Raw genomic sequence first — 21,933 nt, forward strand, 5'->3', positions numbered from 1 at the left:
CGGAACTGTGTAAGGAGCAAGGCGGTACAAGAAAATGGATACACAGTATACAAGTGGAATGTTGGTTCTTTCATGTCTCTTCTGCCATATCATACATATTTAGACTCATCATTTCCCAGCTGTGCAAACTTCAACAAGTTTCTTAACCACTCTGAGCATGAATTTCTTCATCTGTAATGAGACAGTAAGAAAATACCTACTTCATAGGATTATCACAAGGATTAAGTAAGTGAATACATGTCAAGGGCATAAAGCAGTATCTAGCACATGGTAAGCATGCAATAAGCATGGTAAGTCTTGGGACGCCTGGGTGGCTTGGTGGGTTAAGGCCTCTGCCTTGGGCTCGGGTCATGATCCCAGGGGTCCTGGGATAGAGCCCTGAGTCGGGCTTTCTGCTCAGCAGGGAGCCTGCTTCCCTTCCTCTCTCTGCCTGCCTCTCTGCCCACTTGTGATCTCTGTCAAATGGATAAATAAAATCTTAAAAAAAAAAAAAAAAGCACAGTATGTCTTTGATGCTATGTGCTTTCTAATTAATTATAGGATGTATATTGCTTTAAGAGTCACTAATTTAAATAAACTCACACAACTTCTTTGGGGAACACATGAATGATGGAAAGAGAAAAGCACTTTCATGTTATGAACACAGCTCTATGATAATATACCTTGGCAACATCTTTGCTTAATCTCAAAGCAAGACTAACAACGAGTGTCAGATATAAGTACTAAGACAGTACAACCAGGGGAAAAAAAGGAAAGGGAGACTGAAAAAAGTATATTATATTTACTATATTACTGTGTTGTAGAGTGGGAAAGGTGCCTTTGAAAGCTTCCCTAAGATGGTGAGTATAAGGCTATACACTGCTTATCCATGAACAAATGAGGAGTTGATTATGAAATGATTAGAAGCATACAGGAGACATAAAGGAGAAAACTGAAATGAGAACTAAAGCCCAAAAATCCATAAAAATCACCTAAGAAATGTTATCAGGTATCTTACTGTTTGTGTTGTCTGAAAAGCATTTATTACAATGACAAAACTAGAGATTAATTACATTTTTATTATTGAATTATATTGTAAAGTCTACATCTACAATTTAATCAGGAAGAAATGCTTTGCATTTACATCAAGGACACATTTATTCTAATGGAATAAAACAGACACAGACAAAAGACCACGTACACATGAAAAGGGAAAAAAAAAAAGACTACATGTTTTACGTGGTCCTTCTTTTACTATTTTGGACCATACGTTTCTATTAGAAAACTGATCTTACATACATACAAGTTCAATTTATTTTCCCATATTTTTAAACAATAAATGAAGCTTCTCACAATTTCTAATCAAAAAGAAAAGATAGAAAACTATGGGAAGTAAAATTTAGAAACAAGGAAAAAGCATATTGCTATTACTGTACTGCAGAAAAGAGTAAAATGTGCCCCCTCTGTGGCTCATCTCAAAGAAACACTTTTACTCAGAGAGGCAAGCATTTCTGATCTAGGAGTAAGTTTCCCACTCTCTCATGGGACCAGACCTACAAAAGTTTCTGATCAATTGCAAAGTTAAGTAAAAAATGTCTACAAAACATCTCAAAGCTAAACATCAGGATACAGCTAATGAAATCAAAATTGTGTGCTGGCCTAAATATACATATTAAGCTTTTTTCTTTTTAAAAAGTATTTTTTTATTTCAGATGATATTTAAAATAACTTATATTTTTAGTGTGCTTTATGGTCAATGACTGTAAAGTTGAAATTCAAATGAGTAAGTTCAAATTTCTGTTTTACTTGATTCTACTAAAATTTCAATTACCTACAATGTTACTTAACCAAGTTATACATGAGGTAAGTTTTAGCTAAAAAATAAATCAACCACAAAGATAAGTTAACCATTTCAAGAGTACACAAAAATCATAATGCCCACTTCATATTCAGAGTTTAAAAATTTATGTATTAACTACTTTGTATCTAAGAAAAGTTTACTATGTAATTTTAAATGAAACCCTTTTTGTACTTTTAAATCAAATTCTGTTGGAAAATGTAGGGCAAAGAAAAAACCTGGCAAATTTTGTTTTTGGTAACAGAAGGCAATGCAAAAATGAATCAAAATGGAACCTCAGACCAGTGTTTTAAAGTTTCTAACTTCTAAACAGACACACACTTATTTATCTAAAAAATATTTTGGTAGCAAATTGGATTGAGAAAATAAATGTTTTGCTGTAAATAAAAAGTACAAGTTTCCAATTACAGCCTTACAGCTAGCTAAACAGTTTCTAAAAACATGTACAGCCAGCTAACAATTCTCTAAAACATGTGTATGTTGCACTAAAGATCCCTGCTAAAATATCAACAGCATTTAAATGGGTCTTACTGAAGTAGGACATTCATGATACTAGAAATCTTTTAAAAAGTGAGTACAATAGGACTACAATAATATTACTATTAATAAAAGTTACAGAAGAGATTATTGCTGTATGTTCCCCCATAAACACATCAAACCTGTGGCAGTTACAAAAAGTACAACCCAAGTTACTCTTTTTCTTACCAAATTTCATGTTTCACATATCTCTAAAGTTTTTATACAGCAGAGAATAATTCTTAAAATCTTTTCTGTAAGAATTTGAAGTATTTAAATGTGTAGCTTCACATTATACTACCATGTTTTGCCCTTCTTGTTTCCCAAATACACAAAAACAATATACATTTTTCTCAAAAGTGAAATAAGATGTCCACATTAAAAAAATAAAGCCTACAAAAAAGTTCCAGAGCTAAAAAAAGATTATTCATATGGCACGAAGTGATCTCCTACTAATCCAAAGTCCAAAACATTTAAATGAAGTCCATTTATATATCCTGTTTGCTTTTCAATGGAATACTACTTTGAGGTGAAATCACATTATTTTTAGTTCTCAAGTCAACAAGTATACACACATTTTTTTTATATAGTTATTAGAAAAAATAGGAGACCAAATTGAGTGTGCCAAAGAGATTTCATTCAGATGGATTTTCCAGAGTCATTAAGAAGAAAATTAGTGAAGGGATTTCCTTGGTTGGTTTCCATAGCTTGATAGACCAAAAACAAAAAAATGGCCACAACAACAAACAGCAAAATTTTTATCCACATGGGAATAGAGCGTCCCTTTTTTGTCTTTTCTGACTTGACATCTGCCAAGGGAACATACTTAGGAATATATTTAGATGAAAAAGATTCCTCCATCCTGAAATCACTGAGTTCTAATGGCCGGCCTGCAGCCCCTTTGATTGGTCTGCGGCAACTAGCACTGTTGGGAGTGAAAACAGGAAGAAGAAAAAATAAATTTAGATAAAAGTCATGATTTAGATGTAGAATATAAAATATAAAATGTCATTACCACTCCTAATTTCAAACACATTCTTAAGACAATAGTAGAAAACTGTCACATGTAAACAGTGAGGTCAGCCTATTTAAAATCTCTATACATATTTCATTTAAAATGCTGGATGTTCACTCTATTAAAAAATAACTTTCAGAACATTGGTAAGTATTCACTAAACTTGACTTCTTTTCAGGGCCAATATATTTAGGAGATAGAAGAAAAATAAGGTAGTTTGCCTGTGATTCTTTTAGTCAGGAAACAGTTTAGCTCTTACCTAAAGTCTTTTCAATTAGAAAAGGGAAACCTTTAAGGAAAACAAGTATTTCTTCCTTACTATGAAAAATCAGAATTAGATAGTAGGCGAATTATTTATAATATTTCAGCTTATCCAAGTTAACTTTGAATCTGACTCAACTTTCAAGAATATGAACTAGTGACTTAAGAATTAAACTGCTCTCAAAAGAACAGTTTAATTCCGAGGACACAGGTACAATAAATAACTGTGTGAAGAATTAAAAATTAAAATTCCCATTATATGCTAACCACACTTCAATTAAAAGTAAATAAATAAAAATGCCCTAGCAGAATACACTAATTCTTGTTTTAATGTATCTGAATACCTAATTCCTGTTGGTGTAGATGCTTCAAAGGGAAACATTTCCTTAAGAATATCCCTTTCTATTCTTCTTTCCTCTGTTTTTTCTCCCACCTAATAAGAAACAAACAACCACAAGTTAACATTTAGTGTAAATGTGCAATTAAAACATAATTTAAAAAAAGTTTCAGAGAACAGAGTGCATTCAAGTCTGCCCCAGCTGCCCTTTCTAAATTCATCATTACCTAAGTATCAATAAACTTCCAAAGCTCTCTTCAAATTTCTTCAATGTGGAGATATATTAACGTGGTAATGGGGGATTACCACACATTCAACCAAGTTTAAGAAAAAACAAAAACAAAAAAAAAACAAAAACAAACCCCACAAAACTAAAATTCAGTATAGCTAATATGGCAGCATTAAGTTCCCCCACTGGATTTTCCCATGCTTCTCATTAATATTAAGAGTACACTGTTTCTTCTGTTAAGAATTTTTAATAAAATAAATGATCAAATATGGAGGATATCAAATTAACATAGTCAATTCAATCTTCCTAACTTAAAAAGCTGTAAAATGATTTTTTAAACAACCTGATTGTTTTGCTGTTTACCATTAGCCCGGATCAAAACAACCTTTGGTAAAAATTCATTAAAATTAAAATGCATCATGCAGTTAGTACTTTAAAGCTTAATTATAAGGAGTTAATCAATTCAAGCCTTATACAAAGTCACTTTAAAGTCCCATTATTTGATCTTTCAGTGAAAGATAGTATAGCCTTCCCAACAGCCCAGTAACACTTTCAACCCACATCAATAACAAAGAGAACATATTAGAGAAGCAGCACATAAATGAATATTCCCTTGAAAAGTGGAACTTAAGAGGCATACAGTAGCAAGCAGATAGTATTAGCTTATCATACTATATTAGTTACTTTTGATTGTCACTAATAAAAGTGTCTTTAAACACACACACACACACACACACACACACACACAAACACACCCCACCCAGTTAAGAAAGCTCTGCTCCCTCCCACTGCAAAAAAATAAAAAAATCTCCTCTTTAAAAGATCAATGATAGCATCGATCTAAATTTTATGCATTTACTTCAGCTCTTGTCAATGGTTTCTTTGGTGTTCTTCTGGGTATGTCTGAGAATTCAGTGAGTGGCAGAATAGGAGCTGCATGCTTGAAATTTCCAGTCACCCTATTGACAACCTGCCAAGATTCAAATTATTCAGACTCAGAATTATCCAAACATAACAAAGACATGTAAAAAGAAAAAAAGATACTCTATTTCTGTAACATTTGAAAACTTTCCATTAATAAAAATTTAGGCAGAAGAACCTAGAAATGAACATATTCAGTGCTTCTCATATGAAGCCTTAGCACTCTAAATATTTTAGCAAAAAAGTTTCCTTATAATACTTAGAGGTAAGATTCTTATACAAATTTATATATGTATATATCATGGCTATACTAAAAAATTCTAAAATTCAGAATTATATGGGAAAATGAGTTTAAAAATATAATTGTTTAAAACACAAGTTTGAGATCTGCTGAAATTTACCACCTCCCCAATTCTAAATAAAGGGTAATTTACAAAGAATACCACTTGTATAGTTTATGAAACATATTTACTAAGGTTTCGTTGCTTGAAGCCATTATAGTTTCAGCTATGGGAGTACTCTCTGAAATTATTGCACCATCTATACGAAAATGTTCTGAAGTTTCCACCTGTTAGTTTGAAAACAAAACAAAAACAATAAATATAAAATAATCACTAAAACCCTACCAATCTGAAAACCCAATTCTAAGCAATAAGCCTTGCATCACCCTTTTTCTTGGAGTTCTTCTCGACCCTCTTGTGGATTCCCTAGTTAATGCCTGCAGAGGTCCGCCTTTTGAAGATCCACTTGTCCATTCAGTCTCAGTTATTCCAGCTTGAGAATAGCTCTATTCAAGCATCGACACATTAAAAAAGTCAGATTCTAACATCAAACACCTTAATAATGGCCATTAGTGCACTGAGAAGTCATAAAAAAAATCTCTAAATGCCATCTTTTGCAAACAATGCTACGCCCTCAAAATATTTCTAAAATGTACTGACTGACCCAATATGCAGGCATCGGAAGACACTTAAACTATGGTAAAACACATAGGAGCTCACAAATTGTAATAAAAGCAAGAAGAAAAAAAGCACTTGATTTATCACCAGCTCCTTTTGTGACTTGCTATTTGGCTCTCGTATCACAACTGCATCTCTTTGGCTATCTCAACAAAAAGCAGGCTGATCATGACTTATAAGAAAGTCATTTATTGTAACAAGGCAGTTTCCTTTAAAAACAAAATAAAATTTTATAATTGTTAGCACAAATTACACATTATCCTTTCCAAGTAGGAGTATTTAAATAGGTTCAGTTTAAATTATAATCTACACACAGCTATCTGAACTTAGAAGTTCCCAGATGTCACTGACAACATTGAGCAACAAAAATCTGGTGGTCACCTCTTTCACAAACTGGCAAGCCTGTAACATCAATGCCAAACCCAAGTGATTACCCACTCCTCACTACAGAAAGAAAGCACTAGTGATGGGTCACTGGTATCTTCCAGTCCCAGACTCCTGTCTCCCTGAGAAGGGAACTGATTTTTCTTCACTTAAAAAATAATTTAGTAGTCCTTACTTAATAGCTTAAAAACCACTAGACTAATACTTCTCAAACTATAATATGCATATTAATCATGTGGAGCTTTTGTTAAAATGCAGATTCTAATTTAGCAGCTCTGGGGTATGGCCTGAGATTCTGCATTCCAAGTAGCAATTTATTCAACTTTGAAGCCACTATTACCAGATAAATTAACCAGAGACCATCCACCAACGATCAGTATTGTACTAGAGTGTGCGTATATTGTCGCTTCTGCTTTCAAGCTAGTATTTTATCTAAGTAACTGATTTTTTATATTCAAGTCAGTGCCTATTTTTTTTTTTTTTAGAGTGCCTATTAATTTTAAAGACAGATGTATTTCACTCTTATCCTGGGACAAGAGCACTTATCCAATAGGCATGCTTATTTCATGGCAACATTACTACCAGAACCTCACAAGTTACAAACATAGTCTCATTCCTAATTTTGTATTTATCTATATTTGGGATTTAACATGTAAGAGTTTCTCTTTAACTCGCAGTTGGAAACTCTGGGTTCCTTTTCCTGCTATCCATTAGGAAATATCTGCTGAATGCAAATCTAAGGTCAGTCCAATCTCTTAAATTATATAGGAACAATAAATAGTTTTAATCTGAGGTTCTCAATCCTGGCAGCACAATTATCAACTGGGAGCTTCTGAGAAATATCAAATGCCCCACACCCTACTTTGGTCCAATTAAGTCAGAATCTCTTCTAGAAGGGCCTTGGGAATAGTTAATTATTATAACTCCTGAGGGGATTCTAATGTGCAGCCAGCATTGAGAACACCTGGTTTAAGATCTTGTAACTGAATTGTGATGCATCTCAAAGTCAAGTATCTTCTTAAAACTACATTCAATTCTGTTTCCTCTTTCATAGTCAATTGCTCAGTGCCAGTAAAATTAATTAAAAGCACTATTTTAAAAATATTCTGGTTTGACAGCCTATCTGGTATTATTAGTAGATACTAAGTATTTTGAAACTCTTCAAAGAAAACTACTTTTTTTTTTTTTTTAATTTATTTGACACAGAGAGAGAGAGAGAGAGGTCACAAGCAGGCAGAGAGGCAGGCAGAGAGAGGGGGAAGCATGTTCCTTGCTGAGCAGGGAGCCCGATATAGGGCTTGATCCCAGGACTCTGGGATCATGACCTGAGCCGAAGGCAGAGGATTAACCCACTGAGCCACCCAGGTGCCCCAAGATTTTGTTTATTTGAAAGACAGAGAGAGAGAGAGAGAGAGAGAGAGAGCGAGCGAGCTCAGACAAGTCAGGGAGGGGGCGAAGGGAAAGGGAGATACAGACTCCCCACTGAGGAAGACCCTGATATCATGACCTGAGCTGAAGACAGACGCCCAAACTGACTGAGCCACCAAGGCGCCCCTAAAAACTACATTTCTTTTTTTTTATTAAATGATTTTATTTATTTATTTGAGAGAGTGAGCGAAAGCAAGAGAGCACAAGCAGGGGGATTGGCAGAGGGAGAGGGAGAAGCAGGCCCCCTACCGAGTGGGGAGCCCAATGAGGGGTTGATCCCAGGACTCTGGGATCAGAGTCACCCAGGCACCCCTACATTTCTTGAAAGGGCCAATAAAACTGATAAAATATAAAGACCAGATATTTTATCTTTGTCCATGAAGGTGGGGATGAGGGGAAGTATCACTTCCTTAAAATTGGGTTTTCTACCAAATTCCACGATTTTCCATGTTATATTTTGAACTGAAATGAGCTCTTCACCAAAAATTTTACCAACATCTACTGAAACTATTATGGTTGATAAAAAATAACATGTTTATATTTATATTACTCATCTTTGACATTAAAATAAATTCCATTTAAAGATTCTTTTATTTTCTTCTATGGAAGGAAACACAAGAAATACATTGGTTGCCTGTGGGAATACCTGGGAAGGGGTGGGGAAAGCAACTTTTTACTATAAATCATTTATATTTCCTTTTGTCTAAGTATATTAAATTCTTTGGTTGAGGACTGTCAACTAGTTTTATTAGTTCTTTCACTATTATTATCTATTTAGAATTAATCACCTTCACAGAAAACTAATTGACACCTCTTCACACACCAGAAAAGATACTCTGAAGATTTTTTTTCTACCAGAGTCCATTACAAACAAGTGAAAATTATTGACTGAAAAGAAATTCATTGTTATGTAAAATTAGTTCATGTGATTGCTATATACTCTGTATCAAAAACTAACTGCAGCAAGATGTTCTGCAGCAACTCCTCTTTATTTATCAGGAAACCAACAGGAGAAAGAAACAAAAACCTTCTCACATTGCCTTTCAATAAGCTACCAGGCAAAAAAGACCGTAGGCAGTTGCCGCACAAGAGAATGCAGGAGCTGGGCTATTAAAAGGTAGCTATAGATCTGTCAGTAAAAATATAAGCTCTGAACAAAATGTTTACACAAAACTAAGTTATAAAAAGAAACAGTATAATTAAAAGCCACTTTACTCTGAAGAACTACCAGTTTAGTAATCTGGTTAACTCATATTAATTTTTTTCTCAAAACAGTGTCCTATCCCTCCATTAGAGAAAGGTACACTCATACATTGCTGGTGGGAATGCAAAATGCTTCAACTCTTATGCAGGCGATTTGTAGAACATCTAGCAAAATTACCCAGTAATTTCAATTCTAGATTTCAAGATAAATTGGCTAAAATATGAAAAGATACTTGCAAACTGTTGTTCATCAATTCATCTTTGCATTACCTAAACAGTATAACTGAAAATAATCCAAATACCCACTAGAAGGAAAACAGCTGAATAAAATACAGTACATCCATAAAATGCAAGGACATTCAGTGGTACCGAGCAATGAGGAAGATGGCTAGACTGTATTCTGATACAGAGTGACCTCCATGTTTAGTTTACCAGAAAGGTAGAAATGTGCAAAGTTTACTGCCTTTTATGTAAGGAGGGGAGCAAAAATAAGTGTATAAATCTATGTATTTACTTATTGTTTTCAAAAAGAAATTAACCCCAACCTAACAGAAAGTTGCCTATAAATGGAAGGAACAAAGATAAAAGCCAAATTTCTGACTCCATCTTATTTTGCCTAAATAAAACTATATATTCAATATTAAAAAAGTTATGAAAGAAAATTCATTCAAGTGATTTGAAGCACAGTATTTTAATTTTATGCTCAAAAGACAAAAACTGCAACCCCACCCCCCCCCCGTCAAAACTGCCATTTAGCAGCCTTATGATCAAGAGCACTGTATTATGTTGAAACATCTATATAGTGGTAACTACATAAATCACATTATTTTAAGAACCAAGACACTCAGCATAAGAGATATAGGCAAAACACCCAGAAGTTAGATAGCTTGCATTCATAAATTTGATGAACTCATGATTTATTTTCTCTTTCTAAAAAAGAAGTACTCCTAGCTCTACTTAGTAAAAATGCCTAGAAGCAATGACAACCCAGCAGAAATGAACAACCTACCATGCAGACTGTAGGTAGCCTCCAAATAATACTTGCAATGAAAAGGATTAGGGTTCTTTGGAAAAAGGGCTGATTTGGTAAAAGGCAGGCACCATACATGAGCCTGGGACATCTTACTGTGGCAGAAAATAAGAAACTATCAAAGACAAACAGGGTCAATAAAATGACACAGGAACCAACACAGAACGAGAGGAACCTAATGGCTGAAGATGGCACAGTTTGAACATGGAAAAAGAATGATGAGCATAACTGGTCATAAATGAAATAGATAAAAACCATACTAGTTAAAAATGATTTTATTGATCAACTTTCAAAGTGACTAGGCTTTAACTTGAAAGCTGGCAAATTATGCTGGCTCTCCTGTGTGAATTTTATTTGAAGATAACTATGCAGGTCATGAGGGAAAAGTTCTTTATAAAAGAATTCCAGTTACAGATGTAATGGAGTAAGACAATGAGAAAAATCATTACCTTACAACCAAAATAGTAGATCTAGGCAATAATCATAAATGACAGTCATAACCATTAAATGAAAGGGTAATATGGGTCTTTAAAATGGATGGATCATGCTTTCAACACCTGAACCTAACTTAGCATCATTTGCCTCCTGAAATGATGCAATATGAAAACCAGAACACCATTTATGAAGTATTTGTGTCAAAGAAACTGAACCTGAATCTAACCAATTCTCTAGATCTATGCTGTTCAACATGGAAACTACTAGCCATATGTAGCTATTTAAGTAACATTAAAGTTATAGCTTCTCTACCACACAAGCCACATTTCAAGTATTCAATAGCCACATGTGGCTAATGGCTACCACAATGGACAGCAGATATAAAGAACACTTCTATCATCACAGAAAGGTCTACTGACTACACAGTTCTACGACAGGTCTAACTCCAGTCTCCAGAAAGCAGTTATAGAATAAGAGATTAAACAACACTTGAAGAAGCAATCTGCCAAATCCAGAATGTGGGAAATTCTGGAGAGAACTGACCTGGTTTCTTCACCAAATTAATAGAGGGGAAACTTGCAGTGGAGACAACTATTGGCTTACGAGATAAAAACAAAACAAAACAAATACCAAACAGTATGTGTAGATTACTTGGATCCTGATTTGAGTAAGTTAATCATAAGAGGTATTTCTGAAACTGGAGAAATTTGAATAGATTAGACATGAAAGAATTATTAATCTTATTAGGTGTGATAGTGGCATTGTTGTTATATATATGTATGAAACAGCTATCTTTTTGAGATATATACTGAAATACTGACATTTTAATGTGTGAAATGATGTCAGAGATTCACTTTAATATATTCCAGCAAAAAAGCAAAAAATAGCAATACCAAAAGGAATTTAAAAAGCTGGAAGGTACAGGTGAAGATGAAATAAAACCGTAAAATGTTAAAACTTGTGAGGCTCTGTGACTAGAGGGTCATTAAACTCTTCCCTCCAATTTTCTTGATGTTTTTAAATTTTGTTAGGGCCATAATCATCTCCTAAATCTATTTATCCTGTCCTTCAGTTTGGATTCCCCAACTCAATTAAACCATCTATAATACCATCCTTCATCCCGGCTTTTAACCTATTATCTGATCAGTCCAGCATTCTTGATGGCACTATACCATCCTGCCTTCATACTGCGGACTAAAATTCTCCATACTTGTCTATTTTCATTGTCCTTCACTAGATTTTCTTAGTTTCTCTTGCTCTATTATTTCCTTATTCTTCAGCATGACCCTGGAGCTCTTCCCTACTAAATAAAAGGGCAGTATCTTTATTCCAGTATTTGGTTCTATATTAAAAAAAAAATCTTTCACTGAGTGCTCTATACATTCTCCATAATCACCAAGATTATTTCTAACAAAGAATTCTGAAATTCAACTTATCAAGTCATCAACCCCAGACAGACATGGCTTAAGAAATCAAGAACTTTCTCTGAGGATGTGTGGCTTTAAAATGACAAAGAGAAGATGGAAAAGATAAATAACCAACTAGACAAATCTTTCCAGCTAGACAAAATAAGGGTAAGGAAAAGGACTCCTGGGATAGCTACCTTGTAAAGGTCAGCCAAATCAATGCTAGATTAGTCAATAATTTGTTCTCTGTAAATTAGTTCATTTATACCTGCTTATTAGTTCTCAGTTTCCTACATTTTCCTTTTGAAAAATTTATCTTGCCTCACCTACAATGAAAAAGATAAATTTTCACCTCAGATAAGGAAAGAAAAGTGTGGTCTTAGGAACAGACTAGCTTCAGAGTTGAGGGAAAAGCCACAGAAGACAAGCAAAAGTAAAAGCAAAGTTAGAAACCTAGACAAAGATTAAATATAAAATCCTTCCTTTCCTTTAAAAAAAAATGCTTAGGCATTTATTTCCACCTTTTAAAATATTTCCCTTGAAAGGCAGTATATGACTGGCTTTGAACCATGCTCAGCACAAAATCAAACACAAATGAGACATTTATTAAACACTTGCTTTTGCAGTAAGCACAGGCTACACTACTGACAAAAAACATGAAGCTTAGATTTCTAATGCCATTTAATGAACAATGGAATGAACACTTCATTGAGAGCGCTGGAGTTTATTTAACCAAAGGCTAGGACACAAGCAAATTAGTGTTGTCAGATTACTTATACCTGAACACAGTGATCATAAAACTAAAGATACCTGATTATGTTCGACTCTTCTTTGCTTGAGTGTTACTGGAGTCTTTGCTCTGCCCTTTAGTGGTTCTCTCTTCTCAAGCTTGAGCTCTATTTTAGAGTCTGGAAATAACATCGGAGAAACATTACTCTCTGAAATATACAATAAATTACAATGTCATCCTAACATTATTCTGGAACCTTGGTTTTAGGCATTCTTACGTAAAACAAGTTTGCCTATTGGTTATTACCGCAACAGACCATGACTATTCAACTGCAATTTGTCTTTAAAAACTTTACTTTTCCATTCTTATTTTATTCCAGTTTTGTTCATCTCCCCTACTCCTTCATCTGTTCACTGCTTCTTCCTATTCTTCCCTTTTTCTGGGACTAATAGCCTAAAACATAAAGTGAATTCAAACTGCCCATGGAGGCTTTTCACAAAAAAACTACTTGGATAAAGGAAGAGGCTATTAAAACACACAGTTGCTAATATTCTTTTGTTCATACAGTGCATTACTACCATATAAACAAAGGTCAGTAAAATTTGAAATACGGAAGAAAAAAGCTATAGGGAACTTTAAGACTGAAAACAACTGTATGGTATTAAGCCCCTAAAAAAAGTAATTGCAGTGACTTTGATACTTCAGTGCAGTTTAAAAGTCCTCACTTCTGTTTTGATGTGATTATAAAAAAACTGGGTACAACCAAGAAGGTAATAAAGAATCCTGATCACAGAGAGTAATACTCACAGGTCACTCCATAATAAAAGTAACATTTATTTGAAGAGAAGCCAGTGCATATATATTAATTAGCATTTCACCATGATGCTAACCAACTCAAATATATCTTTTTATAGTCTTCAATATCCCATTCTCCTAGCCTTCATTTTTATCACCATTTGAAGAGCTAGTTTTCTTTTTTTTTTTAAAGTAATCTCTAAACCCAACATGGGGCTTGAATTCATGACCCCAAGAGTCCTACGTTCTACCGACTGAGCCTGCCACGTGCCCCTGAAGAGCTAGATTTTTAAAGACTTATAAAAGTTTCAGTTAAGTCCCACATTTTTGTCATCATTTATCATAGTATAGCAAAATTAATGTCTGTTGTGACTACTAAAACTTGTATTACCAAAAATTTAAGTTAGAATACTTTCCTACCAAAGATAGAAATAGAGTTAATTCTTAAAAAGCTTAGCTTTTCATGAACTTGATGCGCTGGTGCTAAAAAGTAGTCAGGACAGTTAAGTTTTACTATCTAGTCTAGTACTAGTCAGTCCAGAGTCTACTTGCTATTTTCCCCCAACTAGTAATTTTTACTATGTTAGTTCAAATAGTTCAATTTTACTTAGGATTAATGTATCAACCCAACCCCCACCTCCCCAAATGTCTATTAATCTATTGATATATTTAAGTTTGTGACAACGTTTAACATTATAAACCTTATGTTTTATTAATTCAAAATCTAAGAATTAGAAATCACAAACTAAAGAACCCAATGGTAATTGAGCAGAAATTGATTAAACAAATAAAGTATCTGGTTATAAATTAATTCCTTTCAAATTTAAATTCCAACAGCCAATAAAAACATGGTCTTTAACAGAAGAAAAACCACACAATAAGTAGAGTATTTTAAACTATACCATTGGAATCTCAAGCAAGTTTCATTTCTTCATTGAAAAAATGGAAAGGAAATGTTCAAGAACAAATACCTAACTTGTTGCAACTCCAAGAATAAAACACACATACAACATGTTTCTGGAGACCACACGAAACTGTTCAAATTACAACTTTATTGAATTTGCAGAAGCATTCTACAGTAATACATTAGAAAAAGTCACATAGCACTTAGTAGGTACATGTATACATGTACATTCCAGAAGACAAATGACAAATAAAATTACTCCCAGGAAGATGCAAAGATGGACATGTATAGTAAAAATATAATAATTGCCAGGAGTACCAAAGGGACTGAACTTTGCTGATACTTAACACTACTATTTTCCATAAAAATACAAAGAAATTTGATTATTAAATGTCTCTATAGTTAGACTCATCTTACAATCATAGAAATGAAAACACAATATACTGCTTTACACAACGGAATATAGTGTTTCTTAGGAATTTTTTAAAAATAGCTTAAATCTGCTTTTAGAATTTAGATTAAATCTAACCATCCATGAACCACAACAGAACCTGAAATTATTAAAAAAAAAAAAAAAAAAAAAAGGCCCCACTTTTCCAGTGTCTAGTTCATCTGACACACTACAGTGATAGTTAGAATGCACCATTCCACAATTACATGGTTTAAAGCAGTATTTTGTAAGGTGTGGTCCATGAACTGTTTGTTACCAGTCCTTAAAGAAATGAGACACTTGCACCAGAATGTAAACTGGCACACTGTTTTATCAATAAAAATTTGCCACAAAAATAAACACTGTCATTCATCTAAAAAGTGTCTCTAGATCCAAATTCTGTTGCATACTTATCAGTGGATCAGTAACTGTCTACAGACTGGCACTTTGAATTTCATTGATCTAGAATATTATGAAGGAATACAGAAGGAAAAACAAACAAAAGTGAGAATAAAAGAAAAAAATGTAGACAAGTTCCAGAAAGTGAAAAAATATATAGTAATATTTAAATCAGTGAAGACTCCACTTATATTCTAGCTATTAGCGTTTTCTATATCTTGGAGAATTGTAAAATCTTAATAGGAGAGAATGAACTGTATGAGGCAAAAATGTGACCCAGAAATCTTTAAATTGTTTCTATCAGGCTTTTCCTATCTGTGCAACCGAAAAAGTAAAGGCAGTTCTACGTAGGCAAATAGTCTGAAACTACAGTTTGATGGGCAGAAGCTTGACTTCGAAAATAGCCCAATCTGGAGTCTAAAAAGATCTTCAAAATCTTGGCATAAAAGCACTTGAAATTCTTAGGGAAGCTGCTAAGTTCCCCGTATCAAAGATCAAATAGGTATTTTTATTCTTAACTTTATTAGTGCTTATTTCCACGCTTTTTAGTTACTTTATACACTTCTCCTCCAAATAATGTTCCACCTTTAAAGGGAGTAACCACCAGCTTATTCTTCGAAGCTGGATTAATTTTACAATCCTTCAGCCAGAGATAGCGGCGACCTAACGTGGAAGATCCCATACTATGGGCAGCCATCTTTACTTCATCAAATGCAGCTTCACAAAGAAATGAGGCTGCATCATATGTTTTGCTCAGAATCCCAAGTGCTTGGTGCAAATGACTAGGATCTGAGCTAAGAATTTGTGCAGCCTGACTAATGTCTGCCTGTAGAGCCCTAACTACGAAGGCAGTATGGGTTGCAATCTGCAATGCTGATGCTGCAGCTTCGTATGTTCTACAAAGTACTAAGTCTAACTGTTTATCACAAGAGTCCGTGGAAGCTGCCTGAATACCTACTGGTGGAGTGGCTTCAGAAATAAACTCCTGTATTTCATCATCTACTTTTGGAACTGATAATATCTGTGTTGCCTCTCTGGAGGAAATTGGATACTTGCATGCCAATGAAGGCAGTTTTCTGTCAATTTGTTGCCACTCCTCTTCAATTACCTTTAAAATAGATTCATGGAAGGGAAAAGATAGTTCTGGGGCATCTATTTTCTCATGTTGTGACTGCTTAGACACCTCTAGGCCTAAGGTAGTGAGTGAGTGAGAGACAACAGTTTTGGCAAAAGATGACAACAGTTCAGATCCAGGTGTATTTTGAAATGTCACAAAGGAACCTGAATCCTTTTCCTCTACTGACTTTTCACTGAGCCGAGGGAATTTTCGTGGAGGAGACAGGGACTCAGTGTCTTGATAATTAGATCGATCAATTCTCTTCCATCTGTTTTCTACATCCAGTGGGGCTGTAGAGTTTGAAGTCCCAGGCAAACTACCTACCCCACCCTGGACCAACAAAGAATTGACATAATCTCTGATTGCCTGAGCAAGTGGTGGAGAAATTACTTGTGATCTCTCAGACTCTTCTAGTGCTTTCCTTTCACTGGAGAGAACTGACTGATCTGAAACACGGGACCTCTCAGTACACAATGGTTGAATTCCACTTTTCTCTCCATGGTAAATGTTTTCTACTATATCTTTATAGCAAGTAGTGGTGGTTTCTTTAATCAGTGAAGGAGAAGCTGCAGCAGAGACCAACATGGCAGCGAGTTCATGCTGAGAAGATGCCGAAGAACTTTTCTCTAAACATCTATCATGGCTAGACTTGGAGGAAGTAAACAAATTACCTCCAGAGGCTAACTTCTGCAATTGTTCCCTGCCAGGCAAGGTTGTGGCAATAAGAGGTTCCCTAGGTGGGTCTCCCTTAGAAGTATGAACTTTCTTAGCTGCCTGTAGTTCAGTCCTGCCCAAAGGAGGACGGGTGGAGATTTCAGGAAAAGAAATACCCTGAAAAAATCCACCAGAGGGAGTAGTTGGAAGTTCAGAAAAAGGAACAAAATCCCTAGTGGACTTCACTTTCTTGTGTTCTTTCTTCTTTCCTGTAGAGGCAAAAGAGGCAGGAAGTTTAAGCATTACTTGTGTTCAAGCTAATTTTATTCTTTGCCTCCTTGCTAACATAGTGCTGTTGAAGGAAAAGACTATATTTCATATTCTGAACAACCAATCGACACACTGTGCCCTGGCAGGCAGTGCTTATGAAGATATAAGTAATTTGAATCAAATTAAATAATCATGAAACTGACAAACAAGTTATATGAAATTAAAAATTAAAAAGTATCAAGTTGTTCTTATTATAGAAAGGTCATTAATTTCACGTACTATTTTCAAAAAATACTTAAATATTATGGTCAAATTTTCTTATAACAGTCCACTAAAAATACGTCAAAATATTTGCTTCATAGGTGCCCTGAAATCACATTATCTAGCAAAACTATAAATTTAAATATTAACAGAACAGAATATATGCCATATTATAAATACCACTGTATATTAATTATAATAAACTGGACACATATGTAATCTATCAGTAGGATGAGATCTCAAAAGCAAGTGAAAAGATTTGGCATGCTATTTATATAATTTTTTTAAAAGTTCTAAATAATATTATGTTTTAGATGCATATAAAGAGTATTTGGGGTGCCTGTGTGGCTCAGTCGGTCAAGTATCCGACTCTTCATCTCAGCTCAAGTGTTGATCTCAGGATTGTGAATTCAAGCCCATAATGGGCTCCAGACTAGGAATGGGAGCCTACTTTAAAAAAAAAAAAAAAAAAAAAGGTATTTAAAAATGGATTGGAAAGATTAGCACCAAATTAATGACAGTGGTTGCTTCTGTGTTAATAATACTTGGAAAGGGTAAGTGGGGGAACTTCATCTTTATTTTTAATACTTTATTCTTTTATAAAAATGAAATTAAAAAAAAAAAAAAAAAAAGTACCTGGCAATTTTAGGTGACCAAAAAAAAAAATCAGACATTTGTACATTTCTGTTTCTTAGAATTCTCAAAAGGTACTCAAATGAAATTACTTAGAGGATTACTGATGATATGAACAGAAATTACATGTAACTTGGTAATATTTAAAGTTTTATCTTCTTCATGGTTACTGTGCCTTATAAGTCTGAAAAAAATTACATATATTTGACTAACATCATTTAAAATTTTACCTTCTTCATTGTCACTGTATCTGTCAGAGTCATTACTTCCATTCTGCCTTGTATTTTCTGCTGATGAAGAAATTGCTGGCATAGGAGTAGATGATCTTGACTCTGTTCCCTGTTCCCTCAGTTTCAACAGTTTTTTCTCATATAGTTTCCTGGTTGTTCCTGTATTAAGGCAGAACTTGGTTTAGCATTTGTATTGTCTTGTTTAAGATCCTACTGATTGTCTTTAGCAACATTAAAATGTTACATTCACTCTTTCCTTTCCTACATGTAAGTGCTTTAAAAACTATATAAAGGATTCTTTTCTAAAATAGGTGTTTTTCTGAGATTTTAATACATGATTACAACGTTTCTTTTAGTAACATGAAGTACATAGTAGATTGATATAAATCTTACTACAGATCACCTACTAAAGAGCCATGTATGACCAAGTATTTTTGACTGAAAAGTCTTGGACTCTGTATATTTTCCCCCAGTACTATGTAATAGTATTTGCCTTGTAGAAAAAAATCACTTTTATAAACCGTATTCCTCTGAATACTATGATTAAAATCCCAAGACTCTCAGAATTTAATACGCCTAAAAAGAGCCACTCAGTTATGGGAAAAGAAAAAGCATATAAATAACTTTTTTAGTTGAATATATTTTCATATAACACTGTATAAATTTTGGGGACACCTGGGTCGCTCAGTGGGTTGGGTGTCTGCCTTTGGCTCGGGTCCCGATCCTGGGGTCCTGGGATTGAGCCCCACATCAGGCTCCCTGCTCAGTGGAAAGCCTGCTTCTCTCTCTCCCACCGCCCTTTCCCCCCACCCCTACTCGTGCCCTCTCTCTCAAATAAATAAAATCTTAAAAAAAAATTGTATATATTTAAGGAATTAAATCATTTTAGATAAAACTACTTTGTGATTAAAATAACCTTTTATGGAAAATGTGTACCACAAGCAGAAATTACATACCAATTAGATAGCAAAATAAAATGGACTATAAACACATTTTTAACACATTTCAGCATGAATGACAATTTAAAGCCAAAAATAGCCTTTATTTTCTATTTTACACTAGCTGCATGTCTCCCTGGTTTCTATAAGATGAATACAATGATGATAAATATACATATTTTAGAAACAACACATCTCAAAATGTTACATAAGTAGCTGTAAGATGGAGGGGGAAGTGTAGGATGTTGGTCAAAAGGTACGAAATTTCTGCAAGATGAATTAAGTTCTGGAAATCTAATATCTAGAGTGGCCTATATATACTGGAAATCTGCAGAAGTAGACCTTAAGTGCTCTCTCATCACACATCCATACACAAACTAAAACTGTGAGGTGATAGATATATTAACTGGCTTGATCACAGTGATCGCTTCACAATATATACTACAAAAACATCAAGTTATACATACTAAATATATGTAACTTGTCAATTATACCCCAAAAAGGTTGGGAAAAAATGAACAGCTGGTATGCTACCATGTAACTTAATATATATTGATATATAATACACATTTTTGTAGCATCTCCCTTTTGGAATTTTAAATGAAAAATTAAAAAGTGCATCAAATGTCTGTTGGTAATTATATTCATAGGCTTATTTCCAGCTATTTGGAAGTACTATGTTAAATAAAATGAAAGATAACATTCTAAATTTTTGTTTGCAACTTCACCTATAGAAAAAACAAAAACAAAAACAAATCCCCAAATTGCCAGTGTTCAAATTTTTAAAAATTTTATTTAATTTGGGGCGCCTGGGTGGCTCAGTGGGTTAAGCCTCTGCCTTTGGCTCAGGTCATGGTCTCAGAGTCCTGGGATGGAGCCCTGCATTGGGCTCTCTGCTCAGCAGAGAGCCTACTTCCCCCTCTCTCTCTCTGCCTGCCCCTCTGCCTACTTGTGATCTCTCTCTCTCTGTCAAATAAACAAATAAAATCTTTATTAAAAAAAAAATTCTTTAAGAGAGTGAAAAAAACCAGGCACAGCTTGAGAGAAAATGCATCTCCCAAGATATATCATATATGTGTTGATATATCCCAAGATATATATCAGATTTTTAAAAACAAGTAATCAGAATATACAAAAAAACCTTTCAAAATTCAGTAAGAAAACCACCCAATTGAAAAATACGCAAAATATTAAGATCTTCAAATAAACCCGTGAAAATATACTCAACATCATTATTCATTAGGAAAAGACCTATTCACCACACAGAGATCCTACTACACACCTAATGGAATGACTCAAAATCTCAATCTCAAGTGCTAGCAAAGATGGGGAACAACAAGAATATTCATGTATGGTCAGTGGGAATGCAAAATATTCCAGTTAGTTCAGTTGTTTCTTATAAAGGCAAACTTACACGCAGGCATGCCAAGACCCAGCTAGTCTACTCCTAGGTACTGACCCAAGAGAAATGAAGATACAAAAAACCTGTGTACTATTAAAACACAAAACTCAACTGAATAAATTTGAAGACTTAATTGACTTTATTCAGTGATTCATAAATTGGGCAGCATCCCATCTTCCAAGTAGAAAGGAACTGTACCGAAGAGAATTTTATAGGCAGAAACAGGAAGATTGCTAGCAAAAGAAAAGATTGTTTCAGGCAAGTTCACCTTCCCCTTAAGGGGCAGAGCAGGTGGTCTTATCCATATTACCTCACAAGTGTGGACAAGGAAATTCCAGACTGATTGGTTTAAAATTTCACTCCTTTGGCACCTGCCTGCCTACTTGTGATCTCTGTCAAATAAATAATCTTTAAAAAAATTTTTTTAAATTAATTGACATATAGTATATCATTAGTTTCAGAGGTAAAGGTCTGTGATCATCAGTCTTACATAATACCCAGCGCTCATTACATTATGTGCCCTCCTTAATGCCCCTTACCCAGTTACCTCATCCCTCCACCCCCTTCTCCTCTAGCAACCTTCAATTTCCTATGGTTGAGTCTCTTATGATTTGTCCAGTGTTTAAAATTTTACACAATTCAGAATACCAAAACAGACATTTCTCATCTTGAGGTTATTGTCAAGACCCTCCAAAATTAAGGCAAAAATCACCAATAGTAACCAAATGATAGAAATCCAGTGTATTTAGTTTCAAGTCTTCTTTTTTTAGTTTGTTCTTCAAGGGACCATTCTTGATTTCTAATCAAAACAAGACTTTATAAATGGTACATTTAATGATAACTAAAAATGGATACTATGCTAGGAATTGATTAATTTGGGTTATATTAATAAGTCTGTCACCAATTTACTGATTTGGATGAACCTGGCCCACTATGTAACCTCATATTTTCCTCAGTTGTCATGTAAGATCCCTATGTCTCACCAGGTACTTGTGACATGAGCAACATTATGAAACAATTTCAACAACAGAGATAATCTTGGGGATTATCTAAATTCATTTTTCTCATTTTATTTTCCTCATTTATAGTCAAGGAACTTGTGTCCTGGCCACATAAATAATTAATGACACATTGTTCCTTAGAACCCAAACTCTAACTGCTAGACCAGACAAGAAAACAATGTAGGACACTCACAGAAAAGGAAATTTT

The 21,933-nt window shown here is 34.3% G+C and overlaps 1 protein-coding gene across 5 annotated transcripts in view; it reads right to left on the bottom strand.

Moving 5' to 3' along the window:
* Positions 1 to 1,038: 1,038 nt before the first annotated feature.
* The window catches only part of LOC111142034 (thymopoietin), a 29,173-nt gene continuing 8,278 nt past the window's right edge, over positions 1,039 to 21,933 (bottom strand). Inside the window, exons 3-9 of one of the 5 annotated variants that reach the window (XM_022494954.1) lie at positions 18,385 to 18,543; positions 12,772 to 12,869; positions 5,784 to 5,903; positions 5,589 to 5,684; positions 5,055 to 5,165; positions 3,974 to 4,062; positions 1,039 to 3,278 (exon numbers count right to left, since the gene is read on the bottom strand). In XM_022494954.1, coding sequence (XP_022350662.1) covers positions 2,993 to 3,278; positions 3,974 to 4,062; positions 5,055 to 5,165; positions 5,589 to 5,684; positions 5,784 to 5,903; positions 12,772 to 12,869; positions 18,385 to 18,543 — 959 coding nt within the window. In that variant the 3' untranslated portion in view covers positions 1,039 to 2,992. Of the gene's footprint in view, positions 3,279 to 3,973; positions 4,063 to 5,054; positions 5,166 to 5,588; positions 5,685 to 5,783; positions 5,904 to 12,771; positions 12,870 to 14,519; positions 17,260 to 18,384; positions 18,544 to 21,933 lie in introns of those variants that run through there. The other 4 variants (XM_022494955.1, XM_022494956.1, XM_022494957.1 and 1 more) reach the window with 4 other exon arrangements.

Source organism: Enhydra lutris, unplaced genomic scaffold, assembly GCF_002288905.1.
Source record: "Enhydra lutris kenyoni isolate GAN:26980312 unplaced genomic scaffold, ASM228890v2 scaffoldscaffold7, whole genome shotgun sequence".
Taxonomy (NCBI): domain Eukaryota; kingdom Metazoa; phylum Chordata; class Mammalia; order Carnivora; family Mustelidae; genus Enhydra; species Enhydra lutris.